Raw genomic sequence first — 20,672 nt, forward strand, 5'->3', positions numbered from 1 at the left:
GCGGAGGCTCTGCGTTAGTAAGGAGGAAGTGAGGCGACAATATGTCTTTGAGGTGTTTTTATTCAGGAGCTCCAAGTTACACCAACACCCTCATCTCTTTAGTGAAACAAAGCAGCTTACATTTATACCTGAGGCAAGTTCCACTTACACCAGGTGAAGGGGTGATCAAAAAAGGACAAACAACAACACTATTTACACAAACCTAACAACCATAAATGATCCAAATATTTACATGCATGCAAATTATTAAAACTAAACTATTCTAAGGTCAATCAAAAAGTAAAGGTAACAAAATAAATCCTCAGAGTATTACCCCTCTTAATGGAAGCTGGTATGTTCCAGGAGCATTTGTCTCCCTCTCTGCTCCACCTTGCTGAGACACACCCAGAAAGGCAAGTACTCAATTAACTCAAATTGACTAATCTAAATCAAAACAAACTGACATCCCCCCCCCCACATTCTCTGAACAGGAAAGATGGCCAGTCTCCCTACCCAAAAAGAATGTTCACCAAATGTCAAAGTAACTGAAATAAAGAACTGATACAAAATACATTTGAACTGAAAATAAATAACATAATATCAATAATCAACATGGGATGGAACCCCTGGTCTCCATTACACACAGTAAATATGCTTTACATCATTACACAGTAATGATGCTTTAGTGTTTGCATCATTTTTAAATAAAAATATTATTTTTAGTATAAATTGGAGTTTTGTGTGAATCGGTGTGTGATGTCATCTGTGTGTGTCGTGTGCAGGTGCAGAGCTTCATGCGTGGCAGGACTGTGAGGAAGAGAAGAGAGAAGCTGAAAGCAGAGCGCCGAGCGCGGTCGGTGCCCAGAGATGAGATGCTGAGCTGTAATGTAAGTACATCAGGAGGACCATGTTTTTATGAAATCGCTGCAGCTGACATTAAGTATGTCTTGATTTTTAATCATATTATTGTTTGGTATTTTCTGCCAATTTTGTACTTGTCTTACTTTTTTTTTAATTAAACTTAATTTTATTTTCTGTTTTATGATTTAGCTACCTGTGGTGGTTGTTGTGAAGCAGTGTGGTCAGCTGAGGTTGTAATAACAATAAACTTTGCCTTGAGAATAAGGGTAAACTTCTGATGCAGTAGTGAATCCAACAGCAGGAAAACAGAGACACAGTTAGCACTACTGAACTGAATCATAAAGAACTGAAGTGAATCCATCTGTAATTCCCAAAACATGGTTCCAGTCAAAGTTTTTTATTCATGATATTTCCATTTTTTCTGCTTCACATTTGAAAACTTAATGATTATTCCTTGAACTGTGTTTTGCAGGACAGTGCATCTGCTGCAGACGGCACCCAGAGCAGCGACCCAGCAGCTCCACTGGCAGAGGCAAACAGCAGACGAGAGAAGGCCAGGAAGCAGAAAGAAAAGGTGAAACAGATGAAGATAGGGTTGCTGAAGGCGTGGAAGTGCAGGAAAACACAATAACTACTGGGATCATTGTTTTGGCAGCCATCTTTGTCCGAACCTCTGCGCCGCAGAGAGATCAGGAGGAAAAACAAAACACATGTAGCCTCTCCTTATGGATCCATTCCACCTCACAACTATAAAGCTTATCAGCTCTACACACTCTACAGGGGCAAGGATGGCAAGATCATGCAAGTAAGTACACGAGGTCTCCTCTGGTCAGTGTCATTCTGAGTTCTATTAACACTTAATGGACTGATAAGTGCTCAGAAATGAGTGTTGTTTAAAAACATCATATATTTTGTCCTACGGCCTTTTCTAGATTGTCCAAAATACCAGCTCAGCAAATCCTAAATCAATAAACATCCTGAATGCTAGCTCACACTGCTAGAGTTTAAAGAGCAGGTCTGCTGGATGACTGTCAGGTTAATTGGCCTCTCCAAATTGTCTCTAGGTGTGAGTGTGTGTGTGTGTGTGTGTGTGTGTGTGTGTGTGTGTGTGTGTGTGTGTGTGTGTGTGTGTGTTTGTTGTGCTGCAGGTTCCACTGAACGGCTGCCGCTGTGACCCACTGCTCAGTAAATTGGAGAACCAGCTGGAGGCCACCAAGGAGGAGATGAAGACAGAGATCCACGCCGTGGAAGATCTGGTCAACAAAAAGATGGGTCAGCTGGACCGCAGGAGCAAACACCAGGTACACTCTGCTGCTCTCTCAACTCAAAAGCTCAACATTATAATTACTGACTGTAAACACACAGTCGTATCATCTAGGCTAAAAGTTAAATGAATGGACTGCACAAAAATTCTGGTGAACATCTTTTGTAAGTATTTTTCAGTTCTGACCTGAGCAGCTCTGATATAAAACGCTTACTGAACTGAACCATCATCTCTGGATGATGCAGAATTAAATCCAGCTGCCATCATTACTATGAAACGTCTGTTTGAATCCCAATTCCCCCTGTATTTGATATTCTCTATGCTGATACTGCTTTGGAATGAACAGACTAATTAGAAGACTGTTAAAACCTTTTCTTCATTTGATTACACCGTCGTCTCAGTCAGCCTGCCCTCGGCTCTGCAGCGTTTCCCCACCATGTGCAGGCACACAAACAGAAAACTCATAATGTACCTCCAACTCTCTTGATTAATGAAGATGTATGTGAGGAATATTAAGGCATCTGGTTTGTCAGCCTTGTGCTCACCTCTGCTGATCCTGGCTGCGAGCAGGAAAGATTGTTTCCTGGGAACCACAAATAATTTATTGATTCTAGGAGGAGAGGAAGAGATAAGAGAGTGTGGGAATTTATTTATTGATAATGAGATTATATCCTTTATTATTTTACATGTGGAATGAGTTATTGTTGGTGAATAATGTAAGCGATTTTATGAGCATCTTTTAAAATTCTACCTTAGGTCTACTGTCTTATTGCAACAAAGTACACATAATATTGTTTTAGCACATAATTCACTATGAAGCAGGAGAAGTGATTGGGCAGCATAGATCTGGATTTCCTTCAGACGGTTGGGTCTGAGCCGTCCTTGTCCTGGACCCAGCCAGGGATTGGGTCAGGCTTTAAGGCCACTCAGTGGATAGTCAGTCATAAAGAATGTGTAAAAGGCTTTCAAATAAATGCTTCCTTTACTTCAGTAGCTTAGTCTCACACTGAAAAGTTCTGAAAAAAAATCTGGGTTAAGTAACAATTTACATTAAAACAAATTAGTTGTGTGTTTAAGTCACAGTGTGAGAGGTGGTTTGTGTTGGTCTCCATGCTGCTGCATTGTGCTCCTCACAGCTGCAGGTCACTCCAGGCTAGAGGAGTCTCTGGACATTAGCAGCTGTTTTTATGTTTTAGTTAAAAATAAATGACATGTTTCATGTGGAGTCAGACAGTGATGTCTTTTCTGCATCCACTACAGGTTGCATACTTTCCTCCACCCTGCCTGCTGGTGGGGCAGCGGTGCAGGAACAGTTGAGCTGAGCATAGAGAGAGAGGGATCATTTGCATGTCCCTCTCTAATGCTCAGCTACCGGTTTTCTGTAGGAAACGACTGAGGACTGGAAGGATGATGGAAGTTGGGTTATACTCTAGATCCTTAACTAGCTAATATTGTCAGAGTCTCATTCAGACATCTTAGTATTTCAAAGAACTCTAAAGATCAGATACATGAAAACTGGCCTACAGCATCACAGATCCTCCCTCCACCATGCATAACATGAGGTGTTTCTACATAGTCACTTTTTACTTGTTACTAAAAATCTCAACCTTATTCTGTTTTATCAGAATAAGATTCTAGTTAAGAACCTTATTCTTAACAGAATAAGCCTGGCCTCCAACTGATGGTTAGCATTCATATGTCATGTAATGGTTGCTATGGAGACTGGGAGCCCCCAAGAGGTCAGTCATTGCTGTAGTTCTGTCATTTTGACTGTAAGAGCTCTTTTAACACTGAGTGTGTGTGTATGTGTGTGTTTATGTGTGTTGAAATATCCTCATATCTATAGTCAGAGAAGCACATAAAAGTTTAAAACAGCTATGAGAAACCAAGCTGAACATGGAGTATTATTTATATTGCTACTACACACACACACACACACACAAACACGCACGCCGAAACACGCACGCATACACACACACCTCCCTGACTTCAGCTGCTTGTTGTCCTCTTGTGTTTTGTCTTTAGAAGACAAAGAGAAGCAGACCCTGTGTTATGCATATTTAAACCTCATACATCAAACTTTAAAATGGTTAGATACTTTAAAAGGAAAGTAAGAAGTATATCAAAAAAGTTAATTACAAATTCAAAATGCTTGTTATCTTTCTTTAATATGATGTGTTGGAGTTGATGTTAACAGTGGAATGTTGTTTAAAACAACTATGTGTTATTTTCCCCAGTGAAAAATGCAGTGTGAGATGCTGCTGCAGTTAAAACTACATTTGCTTAGTGTTTTGAACACATTTAATGGAGGAGGTGCTGTTTCATTGGACTTGGTCATGTGAGGCAGTGCAGGATTGTGGGATTCAGAGAATAATTGTTTTTTAATGGTGACAAAAGGATAGAGCAATGCATAATTTATAAAAATTGGTTAACAGCCCTAACAACAATAAGATCTGATATCTATCAATAGAAATGTCATGTCAGTGCCCAGCTAATAATTACAGATCTTTTTTGAGTTCAATCAATCAATCAATCAATCAATCAATCAATCAATCACATTTTATTTGTATGGCACATTTCACCAACAAGCCATTTCAAATAGCTTTACATCATAAAAACATAAAAATGCAAAATCCTAAAACAGTCAACAATTGAAACATTACATTTTGCTGTTGTTACACATCAGATTGTTGATTAATGTTTCATTTATAATGTTTCACAAGCAACTCTAAACATTTGGGGTTTTAGTCTAGATTTAAAGGTGTTTCAGCTGTTTTGCAGTTTTCTGGAAGTTGGTTCTTCCAGAAACCAGTTCATAATCTCTTCTGGCTACGAACCCAGAGGAGAGGAACTGGGCGTGGCAGAGCAGTAGTTGGTATCAGAATGCTGCTCCGTGTGCTGGTCCTCAGATCCGAGCTCTGGATAAGATGACGGTGGAAAGAGTTTCTGCAGAGAAAAGCGAGTGTCTGCAGAGGATGGAGCACTGGGCTCTGCAGGAGCGACTGGAAGCAGAGAAGAGACAGGTAATAAGTTGCTGCTGGAATAAATCTCTCCAACTGAAACATTACAGGACTTCCTACAGGTTCTCCTCTCCTCAGTCATCCTCTCGTCTTCTACATCTTTACCTTTCTTAGCTAAAAATCTAACCTCAAATAAACTTATAAACACAAAATTTGATTTGCATGAATCAAACTTTGAACAAATGGATATTTAGTTGATCAACTTAAAGCTTTGTGCAAAGACAAATGTGACGATGTAAAAGCCTCCTTTAAAGCTGGCCTGTGTGGTTCTGTGTTCTCTAAGCAGACGTCTCTGGCTACTGAGCTGAAGAGCTGGTGTCTGTCCAAACTACAGAGCATGGAGGTCCACTTCATGGGAGACTCCAGCACCAAGCTGCAGCGCTCCTCCTCTCTGGCTGATGATCTGTGTGAAGCTGATGGAGCCAGCAGCACCGTGCAGCCTGCTGAGCTGGGCTGCAGCTCCCCACTCCCACTGCCCAGCCGGGCTGAAGCCAGTAAGGTGGAGGGCAGCTCGGCCAGCCACTACTTTGTGGTTCATGTGGAGAACTCTCCAGGTGATGGTTCAACTACTAGATCCACACAAGTAGACAGAACCAGTTCCAGACAGTTCATTTAAAAGCAAATAATTCCCTGCAGTCAGAAAATTAAAAAAATCTACGGGCTCTGATACATATGAACACAGACTGCAGTAATCAGGACACACACACTGTTTACAGCAGAGGTCTCTGACTGCAGTCCTCCAGGGCTGCTGGGCTGCAGCTGTTACATGTCTCTCTGCTTCAGCACACCTGGCTCCATTATTAGCTCATTAGCAGAGCTGTGTAGTTTGACTGCATGCTAATGATGCAGTTTAGCCTAGTGATGGTGAGATGAAGCTTCATGATGCACTGAGGCATTCCATCCAACTGTGACTCCAGCCGTTGGTGCTTCATTTGCTCTACTGCAACGTCAAGTGGACAAAATATGTAAAATAGGCAACATGGAAAAAACATGATGCATGAAGCCTTAAACTGAATAAACAATTAAATAGTTTGTAATACTAATACATCAATTCTTAATCACTTAATAATATATATGGCTGGATAAAGAAGAAAACTAGAAACAAATGGAGAGGATGTTGGTGTGAGTGTCACAAACCTTGGGAGCTTATTTATTTACTTATAACTTAAAGATAAGAACCTTCTATGTGCTCAGGTTCATCTGTCATGTGTGGTGGTTGAGAGGTGGTGAGGATAAATGCAGGAGACCCAGATGAAGATGATGAAGATGATGAATTTAATGAAGAATGTAGCTCAAAAATAGTCCAGTCAGGCAGCACGGCAGGAACAATAGCACACAACTAGTAACCAGTAGCAACTAACAAGGAGACTGAAATCGGGAGCTAAGGCTAACCAGGACTTTTAAACAGTGCACAGAAACACGAATCATGATCATCTCAGCAGATGAAGCACTTCATGTGCTTTGTGAGTGCAGGTGTTGCCAGAAACGCATCATCAGGTTTACTTTAGTTGGTATTAAACATTTTCTCACCTTCCCGTTATTCTAGTGCAGGGATGCTGAAGTCCAGTCCTCGAGACCTTCCATCTTGCAACCTTTAGATGCATCCTTACTCCAACAGACCTGGATCAGCTCTAAACAGACCTGGTAAAGAGCCATTCATTTGATTCAGGTGTGTTGGAGCAGGGAAGCATCTGAAAGTTGCAGGACGGCAGCTCTCAGGGACGGGACTTGAGCTCCCCTGTTCTAGTGGATTCTCTGGTCCCAGATGTTCCTGTACGACTCTCTGCTGTCTCATCCTGCAGTGACCTGGCTGAGCTTAGCCACAGTATCCTTGCCTTTGTGCAAAGCTGTATAATGTCTCAGCACAGATTATTTATATAAAAGTATCTAATTCAGCTTCATTTGGACACACTTCACATTTTAAAACATCAGAAATTAGAAGGATATTAGAACAATTCTGATCCTCCTGGATCACTCAACCTGTTCAACAATCAGTCTAACTTACTGATGTGTGCACAGAAGACACATCAGTAAGTTAGACCTCTGATCCAAATGTAGGACGAAGGTCTTGAGGACTGCAGTTTGACACCACTGCTTACAGTCAAAACAAAAAGAAATTCTATTAAAATTAATTGAAGTCATTTCAAACAGAAGAACTATGACTTTATAACTCAGCTACACACTGAACTGGGACTTTGTTCAACTTTACATCCCTAAAACCTACTATGCATTGATAAATGTACACCAATAAAGTGTTACTAAAACTAGATAAAAACATGAATGTTTTTAATAACTCCACAAAACATGATTTCTGATCAGATGAACTTTGTCAGCTTTCCCCAAATTGATTAATAGTTCATGATTGCATGACGGCTGACTAAACTAATCCTTTCCACCTCCAACCAGATGGTGAGAAGGAGCATAAGACAGAGGCTGCAGCACCGTCGTCTGTCCAGGTGGTCCGGCCTAAGGAGCGCTCTGCGGACGCTCAGAGGAAAAAACAGAACCTGCAGAGAGCGGGCCTGGCAGACCCAAAGGCTGCTGGGAGACCGAGGCACAGAGCCAGCAGCCTGTCTCCTGCCACAGGGCGGCGCTGCAGCAGCAGAGACGTAGAGAGAGGCCGAGTCAGAGCAAGGCAGCGTGAAAAGCATGCAGGCGGCAGGACCAGGTCAAGGGGAGACACAGGGGTCCGGACTATGGAGCTGCTTAAAGACCCCTCTGGTGGGCCATCCTTTGCTCAGGAGAGGGACAGCATGCACGCTGTGGAGGTGACCCAGTACTTCTTCGAGGCCGTGTCCACCCAGATGGAGCGCTGGTATGAGAGGAAGGTGCAGGAGGCCCGCTGGCAGGCCGACCAGAGGGCTCAGGCCGACAAGGCTGCTCTGGTCCAGAGGATCGCTAACCTGGAGGAGGAGCTCCGTGTTCTGAGGACAAGTCGCCATGACGACTACTAACGCGCCTCTTCAGAACATTCTGGTCTTCCAGGGAGTGGGGCTACCTGGAATATTCAGCAGCTCCATCCATGTGGGGTTGATTGTTATTGCAGAACTGAGCAAATGACTTAATGTGTACATACAGTTCTTTATTGAAAATAACATCCTTATGTTCTTAACACAAGGATGCTACGTGAAGCACAGCATCTTCTTCATATAGCATCCTTGAAATCCACTATGGATCATAGTACATACTATGATCCGTAGTGTTCACTATGATCCGTAGTGTTCACTAGTGTTCACTATGATCACACCATCATGTGGGGACACGCCTGCCTGCCTGCCTGCTGGATTCAAACAGATAAGCTATAATGTATTTATAACACTGAATGTGGAAAAACCTGGTGGATTTCCAGCCATTTGTTTAACTGCATAGTGAATTTTATTAAAGCTGTAGAGTTAACACACAGATTGTTGAAGACTAAAACGAATWTGTTCTGCTGTTAGCTGGATGAGACAGGAAGGAAGCCCACAGAACACATCTTGGCATTACTGAAATAGTAACAGCTTTTTTCTCTAGTTAGGTGAAATATTAGACATACATGGAGGATCTTTACATTTAAGCTAAGCATCTCATCATTAGTTGGGATTTTAGATGTAGTGATTTAAATATAACCCCAGGAGTAGAACATTCATTTTTTTATGTCATTCATCCTTTTTAATCAAGTGCACACTCAGGGAATCCAGGGGAAATTCATCAGAAGAATAATGGATCTTTGTCTTTTTGTAAATGTTTCCTTTTATATGAGCTTGATATTCAGGAGAAACCATTCTGAGACTAGAAACGGGTGTTTTGTCCCTTACTGAGAGCTGTACATCCTGCAAAGGTCTGACTGCAGTCCTCCGGGACCGCTGGCATGAAGTGTTACACGTCTCTGCTTCATCACACCTGGCTCCGTCATTAGCTCATTGGTAGAGCCGTGTAGCTTAACTGCATGCTAATGATGCAGTTTTAATTCAGATGTAGGACGGAGGACACTTCTAAATGTTGCAGGACTCTGGTCTTTCAGTCTGCAGTGGTCAGTTTGAGACCCCAGAGTAGAACTTCCTTCAGTGACCTGGTTCTGTACCTCATAATGCTATTTTAGTGCATCAGGTAATCTTCAATGTAGTTAAGGATGAAGACCCCCTGTGTCTTCATACAGAGGAGTGTTTGCAGTTTACACTGAGGTCATAACAATTTGGCTTTCATAATAAAACATTAAGTAGATATCGACATGGGTGGGATTCTTTGAACATGAAACGTGATAAATCTCCTGAAGCTCAGCTCAGTGTTTGTTTATGGTTGAATGTGTTGCATGAAGAACTGCTGTAGTGTTACTTTCTGATGTCAATTTTTCCTTCATTTGAATAATGCACTCTGATCATGATGCCAGAAAACATATGTTATAATAAAAAAAATAAAATAAAAATCAGCATTGCATGTGTGTTATAGTTTCTTTGCCTTTTTAATTTACATGAAATACCTGATTGGCTGATGCTGCACTGGACTCATACATGGACGTTATGAACGCACAGGGCCACCAGGTGGTGTGTCATACTGTCAATCCAACTGAAATTCTGATTTTCTTCACTGAAGAAAAGTAAAGAACACTCCTGAAGAATGCAGAGGTCAGCTTCTCGCCAGCAACAGAGACTTCTGCAGCTCCTCCAGGTGGTTGGTGGCCTGTGTGATCATCATGCGGATAGCATCCTGAGCCAATGAGAGAGAGCCGAGATCAGTGCAGCCCACAGACCTGACATTGGGGTCTTATTACAAGTGGACACCATCAGATAAACAATCATTCTTTATTAATCCCAAAGGGAATTACACAGCATTTCAGTACAGACTGTCCGAAGAAAGACAGACACAGAATACATGAGTAGAAGAGTGTCTGAGGCCGCAGCCTTTCATACAATCCATGGGGCGGATGAGGAGGAAAACATGAAGAATGTGTGCATGGCAATAATAAAGTCAGCTATCTTTCTGATTAGATTTCTGTATTAAAAAGTTTTTTATGGTCTGATGTAGCATTCTTTGACAAACAGAACTGGGTTTTCATGAATCTGTAAGCCTTTATTAAAATTACAAAGCACTGACGTTCACAATAAAGTTATGCTGAAAACCTTTGGTCAGCAGGGGGCTCCCCATGTTTTTTTGGTTTAGTCCCAGGCCGTCTTCGTTCTAGCTGGGTTTGGACAAACCTGGACATAAACCAGGTCTGGATAGTGACAGACTAGAAACTTATTAAAACAGTCGTCTCCTGCTAGAGCCAGATAACGTCAGGACTTACATGATGTAACARAGTGGTATAATTAAAGATTTAATAAACTCAATTAATTTTACTCAAATAATCCACAGTTAATGCCTGTTAATCCACAGGCATTAACAGTGAAGACATAACATTAACCCTTTGTTGTTTGACCATTTTTTTGCGTTTAACTCAGTACTCAAAACCTGAGAGAAAAATGTACAGAAGATCTTTATCAGATAAAGCTGCTAAAACCTTTCAAGAATCTTTTTCATGTTTAATTTCCTCTGAATCTCAGAGAAACAGACGGAGGGAGAAATTTAATCTCTAGTCCTTCTGAAATTGATGCTCTTGTTCATAGTTTTACTTCCTCATTAGACAATGCTGTCACCTTAAGAATAGAATTATCCAAAGGAGGTTGGCTCCTAATTCAGATCTGTGTGCTTTGAAGCAGTTTGAGAGAAAATAGCGCTCTTTATATCTAGATGTGTAACTTGGAAAAATAGTTTACATTATAAAAGACTCACCAAGTTAGAACATTTTATTAACCATCATTAATAGAGAAAGATGAGAATAATCATAGGTTTCTTTTTAGCAAAGTTGCCAAACTTAGAGCCCAGTCAGATTCATCGGCTCTCAGCAGTACTATTTTTATCTAAACCTTCATCCCACCTAAATTATTTAAAGAAATATTCCATTTGATAACTTCCCTAGCTAGATATGATTAACTTGCTTAGAACCTGGACATGAACCACAAGCTTTGAGGGCTGTTAAGACATTTACTTACATTTTACTACCAAGATTTTCGCATTTTGTTTGGCTGTGATTCCTTCCTAGAGGAGGGGATTGGCTAATCACTTGTTTACTTCCATAATCATCAAAAATCATCCTACACCAGTTCTTTGTTTCTCCTCCATTCTGCTCTCTTTCCAGCAGAACCAGAACTCTCTCGGTTCTGGTTCTGCTGGAGGTTTCTTCCTGTTAAAGGGGAGTTTTTTTTCTCTCCACTGTCATTACATACAAGAGGGATTGCTGTAAATTCAACCACACAACCCAACACCTGTCTACTGTCACCACATCCAGGAGGGTGAATGCTGCAAGTCAATCTGCTGACTTCGTCTAATAAACTGAGATTATGGTCATGTTTAGGATTCATTTAAATGTACATGTGATATAAATGAATTGATGTTTTCTGTAAAGTGCATTGAGATGGCGTGCCAATTGGTGCTATATAAATAAATCATAGAAAAGTTACCTTTAAAACTAACAGACTGACTTAGGTTATTCTATAGGCTTCGGCTGCAGAAGGACAAACATCTCTCAATTTTCATATTTATGATGAACTATTGCTGCTATTAATTCCACATTCTCTTTGACACATTTCTGTTCTTACTTGTATTTTGAATCCAACTGTACTGGAATTAATCTATTAACTATGGAATATGAATCGGACTTGCTTGTCTTGTAAAATGAGAGGCTTGAACGCATGAAACGGAAAAGCTAACAGTATGAAGAACCTGGTTGGTGGCGTTCTTGTTCCTCTTGAATTCCTCCCTGGTCCAGTCTCTCAGGTACTTCCTGTCCGCCTCGTCCGGAACCTGGCGGATGGTCCTCAGCATGCTTCTATAAACTCCCAGAACTTTCTGCCTCTGTAGGAACTGACACACCAGCTGCTGTTAGCTCCCACCGGCCAGCTCTCAGTCTCAGACTCGGTCTCAGTTCGGGGTTACCTGCTTTAAGGAGAGCGCTGCTGGCGGTAACCTGGAGCCCATCTCTGCCCAGGTGGGAGCTGACAGGCCTCCGTGGTCCTGGGGAGGCCAACAGCTGCTTCACTGGACTCTGGAGGACTCGCTCCCTTTGGTACAATAGCGCCAGCTGCTGGATTGGAGGTCAAATCATGACATAACAGGAAATCACCTTTCTATTAAACTTGTTCAAAAATGACTAAAGTCTTCAATTTTWGTTAGTTCAAGGATTTTTGAAGTATCACGAAGGTCATGATGCTCTGTAAAGGGGTGGAGCGGAGGACTGTAGCTAATCTGTATGGACCTTTTTGCAGAGCAACATACAAAACTGGGATTTCAATAAAAAGGCACACATGTTGAAACAGTTTTGAAAATGGATTAAACTGATTTTATTTCTGAAAAAAAAACAACATAAAACCCACATAACCTATGAATTAAAGTGCCCTGAAAATGTTCTTGAACTTACCTTTGTTACCTCTGGTTACACTTATGTTTTTTTTTATTTTATCATTAATGTTGTTTATTGGTCTAAAATAATAAATCCTAACCTTACAATGACTCTCAGACGTATGAGAACACAATTCCTCTCTTTTCAGAGAAGAAAAAGAAAGGCTTTTAGAATCATCAAAGAACACAATACTTCAGTTTGAAGCTCACACTTTGTACTGTTTATCACCCCATGGGATTCCATCAAGAATTTATAAATTTGCTCTTTATTTGCCAAAGTTACCTGACATAATCTGTTCCCCTCCATGACATGGCAACAAATTCATTTATCGATGGATGTTACATCCAATGACTTTTGAGACTTTGAGCCCTTCTTTCCTGTAGAAATCCTCCGTTGAAGAAAACTCAGATCAAGGCTGGATTACAGGAGGGACGTGGGAGACTCTTTGGTAAAGTAGAACTTTAAAATAGCTGAACTTTAGTCCCACTTCATGGCCCTTTATAATTTAGATTGACATTCTAACTGCCTATCAATCCATAAATAAGCTCAGCAAGGCTTAAAGTAAAAAAAAATCCTGAGCTTGAAACTTATAGTGATGATAGAAATTAACTATACCGTTGCTATTGCCGCAGTTTAATAAAAAGTGTCTTTTGAAAAGTGTCAATAGTGAACAATTGCTTCTAACAATACAATTAACAAGCTAAAAACTCAAACTTAAATAAGACTTCAGTACATTTCAACTCAAAACAAAATGTAAAATGTCTGTGCCCTAAAGGTTTGCCTTACAGGCAAAAATCCCTCAACATTAAATAAAAGTCCTTTCAGTCAATGTTTTAGCAAGTAATTTAGAACATGTAACATAACCAACTAAATCTGTTTCTCAACCTTTTTTGGCCCAGCGCCCCCCCAGCCTTTAACCAGGTCCCTCACCGCCCCCAATAAAGAATTTGTAGGCTACTTTGCACTGGCTATTATTTTATTATTATTACTATCGCTATTATAGATGTTTTGATTTTTATGCTTGTTTCTGTATTTATCATCAAGATGATTTCCCAGAGAACAAAAAAAAACATGGGAATAGAAATTATTTTCACAGGCGTCTATGAAAAATGTAATGAACATTCAACTTAAAATTGGTAGGCCTGACAGCAGCCAATCAGAGTGGAAAAAAWATTCTTATTCTTTGCCATTTTCTAGTTGTTAAATATTCCACAAAATGACCAGATAAAAGATGTTCAACATGCCAGTTTAAACTTTGAACTATTTGCGAAACAACTGAGCTCTGCAACATTAAAACATCGATAGAACTGTAACTACATTAATCATAACTCTTCTTCTCTTCAGTGTTTCTGTGAGTTTCTGGTGGTGCAGCTCTGTGCTGCCTTCAGGAGAATAGGACATCAGAGTATCAGCCATAAAATTTCACCCACATGGCATTTACTGTGCAAACCAGAGCATTAAGTGGAAAAACTAAAGTTCCAGATCCTTTTAATGCCATACAAATATGAGACAGAAACATATCTATATCTTTATATAGACCTGTGTATTGATTATAGATTAATAGTTTTACTGGACAGAAATTACAAAGAACAAATCTGGTTCTTAATCAAATCCTAATTAGCCTAATCACCATATGTTTCACATCATGTGTTGATTTTTCACTGTTCAGCATCTGATTCTCTGTTTTTATGCCATAATTCGCATCTAGTTCATCGCTCCGTTTTATGTCCCGCTTCTCCCGTTTCAGAGTTTTGTGCAATGTGCTTGTCATTTTTTTTTAACCCCCTAAGGTGCAGGGCGTATCGATGGGGAAAAGGCAGACTGACATAAACCTTTTTAAACAACAGAAACAATTTTGGTATTTTGATTATTGACATTTAAAAGTGCTGTGGTACCGTTGATCTATCGCACCGGTTTCATACCATGGAGGGATTTCTTTATTTAAATGGGTTCAGTTTTCATAGGGATACAAAGTGAGGGTATCGTGATTTTAGCAAGGACATGTGATTTTCTGTTGTCCTTCCATGGAAGCGGGCAGCATCCATGGAAGGATGCTGTTTTATATTAAAACACTTTTTAATATAAGTTGCTGCTTTGACATGATCACAGAACTGCCAAAACATATGTACAAAAATCCTCAATAAAACATACAATATTAGAAAATCAGACACCAGACAAAGTGAATCTCAGCAACATCATCAGCCGGTGTAACGCTGACCTGATGCAGTGAAGCTACTAGAAGGAGCGGAGCTGCGCCAAGAAGCTACAAACACTGAATAGAAGGAGAGCTGCCACTGATACAGTTGCWGCCARGCATGATTTAATGTTACGAAATACAGTTTTAGCAAGTTGCTCAAAGTCTAAACTGGTATTGTTGCGATTGTAAGGTGTAAAGTTTACCTTCGACTAAACGCCCCCCAAAGGAATCCCAGCGCCCCCTTTTTGGAAAGATTTCCGCCAACTTCCTGTCCCCTTTCCTCTAGCCATGCCCAGCGCCACTTGTTTTTAATTCATTTCTCAAGTAAACGTGTTTTACCGGGTGAGACAAACTTCATCTTCTTTCATATCGCATTTGATTTAATCGCCGAACCRAACGCTTCTTTTCTACAAACCGTTTTACAGTCATTGGTCAAGAACACGGGAGCTAGAATTCTGATTGGCAGACATCTTTGTCTATTATCTACAGTTTGGTTGAGGCGGGTCGTTTGATCAAATTCCGGCCCCCGGCCGGAGCTCTTTAAGCCCTAAAGCTCAGGCAGACCTTCAGTTCATAGATAAATTTCAATTTGGCAGAAATGGAACAGATTGGTGATTATTTGTAGAATTCGAACACTTTTGATGTCTGCTAGGATTCCTTGACTCTGTTCTGCAGAATGAGCCAGGTATGCATGTAATAACTGTTAGCTTTGTTTTCTAGCCTTCTGCTACTCCTGATAATTATTGGTCATGTAAAAATGCGTATTAAATCAAAAGAAGGTGATGAGAAAAACAGCATTTAGAGACACTGGACAAAAATAATGAATGAGTTAATTGTTCTTATGAGATCAACACTGACCATAAAACATTTAGATTTCCTCAGACATGCAGGTAGAAGTGAGGAGTCAGTTTTAGCTTCTCTGAAGAGGACACATTTATAGTTTAACCAAATTCATGTTCTTTCCATAAAACTTTATTATGATAGATTAAAAACAATAGTAAAATAATAATCTACCAACATGGAGCAGAGTTGTGTTGCTCCTCTGCCAGGTGAGAGAAATGTGGCACAACCTTTAAACCTCTGATCTTTACATCATTCACATTAGCAGGTAAATACATAAAACTTAAATATTTCTGCTCATGTACACATCAGAAACGTCTCACATTTGTCCTGTCAGCATGAAGCTTTCCTTCCAAACAATAGCTGAACGAAGTGTTTAAATCAAAGCTTGAGCATCCTGATGGTGTTCCCCAAGGCACATTATTAGGTTCCCTGACTGTCTGTCCCCACATACTGTGACCCAGTGAAGACATGGACTCAGCAGCTTGACCCAGTCTAACATCCGAGTCTGTCGTCTTCAGAACAGTTGTTCCATCTTTTCTCAAAATGTTTCATGTTAGATGTTGAAGATTCTAACATGAAACATTATCAGACTGACAGCCTGCTGTCACACTGGGGAAAACAACAGGCTGAAGGCACATGGTCAGAGGGCCTGCTCTGCAGGTTCCAGCAGTTAGCCGCTGCTTCTGGCCTTCCTGTTAGTCAGCAGCTGTGATGAGCTCAAACCACTGCCTGAGCGCGTCGCTCAGCGTCTCCGGCAGGGCGTTGACATCCCGCAGGATGACGTAGAAGGGGAAGGGGAACTCGTCCATGTAGGAGCGGATCTCTGGCAGCTCTCCTGGTCCTTTGAAGATGGGCACCTTGATGTCCAGGATGGAGTCCTGCAGCACAGAACAGGGTTAGTATTCATTCTACAGAGGACAGAAGGGTCGGTTGTCATGCTCTCACCCGGGTGTTGGGGTTGTCCAGCACCACGAAGATCACAAAGATGTTAGCTGTGCGTGCTGCCTGCACAGCTGCCACCACGCGCTCCTTGCCCTCCAGGAACAGTCCTCTGCCGTCAGACACGATGAGCAGCAGCTGGGCCGTCTCTGAGGGTCATCAGGAGTCAGTATGAATCATGATTTTCTGCCTACAGAAGCTGATCATGCTGCAGTGAAGAGCAACACTTTGCTCCTGCCTTTATCAAACACAATCCTGACACACCGTCTCATTTAAAGTCAGCAGCTGTCACACAAAGCTTTAATCAGATTTTTATTACCATCAGGCTATTGAATATTATTATTATTAGTGGACAGGTCTTGTCCTGGTGTTGGTTGGACATTTTAAGGTGATCCAGTTGTGGTGGATGATTTACCTTTATAATAGTTTTATTAACATGTTAACAATTTGAACACAAGACTTTCTTCCTGAAAGGCATCAGTGAAGAACTGCTCCAATCTCTGCCGTCTCCTGTTACTGAATGGATACTGACAGTCATATTTAATATGATGCTCTACAACAGCCCCATTAGATTTCCATCTCATATCACATCAAATATAAAATACTCCTTCTGTCAAACCAGTTCACAACCTCTGCCCTCCATATATTTTGGACCTCCTTCACATGGCCACACCCCCCGTTACCCTCAGATCCTGTTCTTCTGTTCGTCATTCAGCTGCTCTGCTCCCACCTAATCTCTGAAACAGACTCTTTTCCATACTTCAAGTCCAAACTCAAACTCATCTGTTTCAAGTAGCTTACACTCTTTGATTGTAATTGCATTGTTTTTTAAATCTTGTGTTGTACTTAAGTTTAATTTTAATTTTGTGTTTGTTACATTATGTAAGGTGACTTTGAGTGTCAAGAAAGGTGAATACAAATAAAATGTATTCGTCAGCAAAAACACAGGACTGCGAGCTTCTTCTTCTTTATTATTATTATTATTATCCAGCAGGGCTGCACAGTGGCGCAGTTGGTAGAGCTGTTGCCGTGCAGCAAGAAGGTTCTGGATTTGATTCCCAGCCTGGGGTCTTTCTGCATAGAGTTTGCATGTTCTCCCTGTGCATGGTGGGTTTTCTCCGGGTACTCCAGCTTCCTCCCACAGTCCAAAAACATGACTGTCAGGTTAATTGGCCTCTCCAAATTCTCCCTAGGTGTGAGTGTGWGTGTGTGTGTGTGTGTGCATGGTTATTTGTCCTGTTTGTCTCTGTGTTGCCCTGTGACAGACTGGCAACCTGTCCAGGGTGAACCCCGCCCGCCTCTCGCCCGGAACGTTAGCTGGAGATAGTCACCAGCACCTCCCGACCCCATTAAGGGACAAGGGTGTAAGAAAATGAATGGATGGATGGACTGGTCCAGCAGTGTGATGCTGGTTTACCTGAGCTCAGAGATCCTGGAATTTGCTGTCGTGCTGAGAGAAACATCTTAGTAGACGTCTCCAAAAACTGCAGAAGAGAACAAAGAACCAGTCAGGCCCAGAGTCCACAGGGCTCCAGAGCAGCTGACCTCCAGCCCAGACAAAACACACAAAAACACAGGACTGCAAACAATCCTCAGAGCCGCTGGGGAAATGCCTACCTGAGCTATCCTGGTCTTCTTCTGTTGGAACTGACAGTGGCGCAGAATGCGAGCCCCCGACTCGTCGTTAAACTGCTGCTGGAAGGGATGCAGCAGCTGCATCTGCTCCCCAAAGCTACACACAGGAAGAGGAGACAGGACTCTTATCAGCTTCACGTTTACATCGAACCAAAACGTTTGTTTAATTTCTTCCTCCATATAGACAGACAACAGTGGCATCACCTGCACACAGACACCTGGCCGACCTCCAGCAGAGTGAGAGCGTTTATGATCACTGACAGGGACTCAAATGCCAGCTGGAACACACAGAGGAAGCACAGAGAGTCATAGTGTTACATGACACTGTCAAACGATTGGACCGTTTTGGGTTCAGAGACAGGAGGCACTTTGAGCGCATCCTCCTTTCTAATGAAGAAGTTTTTTTCCCAGCAACAAAAAGTTGTGAGCTCAGTTAAGGTCACGTCTGCAGTCGGGGTCGTGTACCTGTTTGGAGTGGTTGTCCACCATGCTGGAGGAGTCATCCACTGCTAGACAGATCTGGTACTCTCTCTTGCTGGGCTTGGTCCTCCTCAGCCAGATCTTATCCTTTCTGAACTGACTGGCAATGTAAGGGATCACTTTCCTCATGTTCAACCGCTTCCCTGTGCGGTAGTCCCCTCTGAGGAGCAGCCACAAGAATACACACACACACACGCACACACACACACACACACACCCATCACCAACACATGATCATCTCAGGGTTCTGGCCCAGCAGAAAGACAATACATCCATGCAGAGTGTGTGTACTGACCGGAGCTTGGCAGCCTGCGTGGGCTCCAGGATGAGGCGCAGCTGCTCACACAGCTGCTGGGAGAGGGCAGAGGTCAGGGCCTGGTACTGGAGCCACATGGAAGCTGCTGCAGCCTCCTGGAACCAACAGAGCAGCAGGGAGAGTCTGAGCTACAGCAAACACCAACACCTTCCCCACATCCAGATGCCACGCTGCATTAGAACAGAACTAGCCTGGTAGAAATCAGACCTACACTTTGCTTCCTCCAGAGGCTCTGGGCTCTCACATGTTGAGAAACGATGCTTCCTGGAGGAGTGGACTGTGTTCAGGTTTGAAATTTTATTCAGTTACTAACGTTTTCCTGCAACATGTAATGTGTCAGTTCGATGGTAAGAAGCTTACTGGAAAAAGTGTGTATTATATGTCAAAAAAATATAATACACACAAACACCATATGATGTGTGTATTGATGCATTCCCTGTGGAAGAAATTTTATTGCTTATGGTTAGATTTGTATTATGGTTATATTTGTATATTGGTATTATTATGTTATATGTTTATTACATGTTTATTATTATGTATTATGTTTGTATTATTTATTTTATTTCTATTATTAACATTTAATGGAGTAGGTTATCAATTAATAAGGAATTCTCCCTTGGAATCAATAATATTCACTTCTCTTCCCTGTTAGAGGACGTGGTAAAACCACCAGAATCTCTAGTTAATCTGAACTTCTTACTTCCTGAAATGCTAACAGAAGCTCACTGGTGACCTTGTTGTCAAATTAATTTTTGAGATGAGGACAGGGTGTGGAGGTTTTGTCACCCTGTTTGTACATGTCAGATGTACATGCTCAGTGGTCAATGTGTAACCTTTGACCCCAGGATGATCGTCGTTAGTAGAGGTGAACCAGCTGAGAGTGCCTCACCTCCTCCTGGGTTCCTGGAGCCAGCTGACGCCAGGCCTCCAGCTGCAGCTCCATCTCCCTCCTCAGCTCCTCTGGGTCTCGCTCCGTCTTCTACAGAAACATATCTGAACTTAATAATAACTACTCCTTACAGTATTGTCGGAAGTTATTAGATTTTGGGGCATTGATACTTCTGGGCAGGACGCAGCGGTCAGGGTTCTACCTGCTCAGACAGCAGCATGACAGCAGGAGCCGTGTGAATGGTGGATTCAGAGCTCCTGGTGGATTGCTCTTCCTCTCCAGGAGGTCGTCGCTCCTTCAGCCTCTCATCTTCCTCATCCTGCCTCTGTTGCTCAGTCTCTCCGCTCTCCACACCTGCACAACGATAACATGGAGGCTGAAGCTGGCAGAAGGAGGGAGAGCAGTCTAACACACCAGGCTGGGTTCTGATCTCTGTCTGATGGATGACGCAGCTCGCATCCGGACCAGACCGGACTGGACCAGAACTGGAAAAGAACCAAAACAAGGACCGGACCAGACCAGAACCAGAACTAGAGCCGGACAGGACCAGACCAGAACCAGAACTAGAGCCACATCAGAATCAGACCAGAACTGAACCAGAACCAGAACCAGGCTCAATATTCTGGGCCAGGAGGAGGAATCAGGAACCTTTCTGGGAGAACTTGGAGGTCTCCAGCTGCTCCGGCTTCAGCTCCTCTACATCAGCAGACTGGAGCTGTTCCTCCTGGTCCTCTGTCTCCATGGCAACATCATCATTTCCATCTTCATCCTGATCCTTCAGAGGTCCTGTTGCCTTCTGTTGCTCTGCACTGGCGACATCTGAAAGCAAGCA

General features: G+C 42.0%; 3 protein-coding genes across 6 annotated transcripts in view; 1 reads left to right on the forward strand and 2 right to left on the reverse strand.

Moving 5' to 3' along the window:
* ankrd6b (ankyrin repeat domain 6b) overlaps positions 1-9,540 on the forward strand; it is a 45,366-nt gene extending 35,826 nt beyond the window's left edge. For all 3 annotated transcript variants that reach the window (XM_008398486.2, XM_008398485.1, XM_008398488.2), the window contains 7 exons: positions 762-866; positions 1,313-1,414; positions 1,496-1,645; positions 1,989-2,141; positions 5,014-5,127; positions 5,411-5,678; positions 7,531-9,540. In XM_008398486.2, coding sequence (XP_008396708.1) covers positions 762-866; positions 1,313-1,414; positions 1,496-1,645; positions 1,989-2,141; positions 5,014-5,127; positions 5,411-5,678; positions 7,531-8,078 — 1,440 coding nt within the window. In that variant the 3' untranslated portion in view covers positions 8,079-9,540. The remainder of the gene's footprint in view (positions 1-761; positions 867-1,312; positions 1,415-1,495; positions 1,646-1,988; positions 2,142-5,013; positions 5,128-5,410; positions 5,679-7,530) is intronic.
* Positions 5,021-12,214, reverse strand: lyrm2 (LYR motif containing 2). Of its 2 annotated transcripts, XR_532511.2 has the most exons (4): positions 12,079-12,214; positions 11,866-12,006; positions 9,584-9,810; positions 5,021-5,106 (listed from the first exon to the last, which is right to left on the reverse strand). XR_532511.2 is itself a non-coding variant. In XM_008398489.2 (3 exons), the coding sequence occupies exons 1-3, from the start codon at positions 12,118-12,120 to the stop codon at positions 9,730-9,732; spliced, it is 264 nt and encodes an 87-aa protein (XP_008396711.1). In that variant the 5' UTR covers positions 12,121-12,214; the 3' UTR covers positions 9,543-9,729. The 2 variants fall into 2 exon arrangements, 1 of the variants encoding a protein (XP_008396711.1); XM_008398489.2 differs by lacking the exon at positions 5,021-5,106 and having other exon boundaries at positions 9,543-9,810.
* Positions 12,215-15,559: 3,345 nt separating this feature from the next.
* mdn1 (midasin AAA ATPase 1) overlaps positions 15,560-20,672 on the reverse strand; it is a 63,672-nt gene continuing 58,559 nt past the window's right edge. The window contains exons 93-102 of the mRNA XM_008398484.2: positions 20,489-20,659; positions 20,043-20,194; positions 19,841-19,930; positions 18,931-19,046; positions 18,621-18,795; positions 18,360-18,433; positions 18,138-18,252; positions 17,938-18,004; positions 16,527-16,669; positions 15,560-16,459 (exon numbers count right to left, since the gene is read on the reverse strand). Coding sequence (XP_008396706.1) covers positions 16,277-16,459; positions 16,527-16,669; positions 17,938-18,004; positions 18,138-18,252; positions 18,360-18,433; positions 18,621-18,795; positions 18,931-19,046; positions 19,841-19,930; positions 20,043-20,194; positions 20,489-20,659 — 1,286 coding nt within the window. The 3' untranslated portion in view covers positions 15,560-16,276. The remainder of the gene's footprint in view (positions 16,460-16,526; positions 16,670-17,937; positions 18,005-18,137; positions 18,253-18,359; positions 18,434-18,620; positions 18,796-18,930; positions 19,047-19,840; positions 19,931-20,042; positions 20,195-20,488; positions 20,660-20,672) is intronic.

The sequence above is a fragment of the Poecilia reticulata genome, linkage group LG21 (assembly GCF_000633615.1).
Source record: "Poecilia reticulata strain Guanapo linkage group LG21, Guppy_female_1.0+MT, whole genome shotgun sequence".
Taxonomy (NCBI): Eukaryota; Metazoa; Chordata; class Actinopteri; order Cyprinodontiformes; family Poeciliidae; genus Poecilia; species Poecilia reticulata.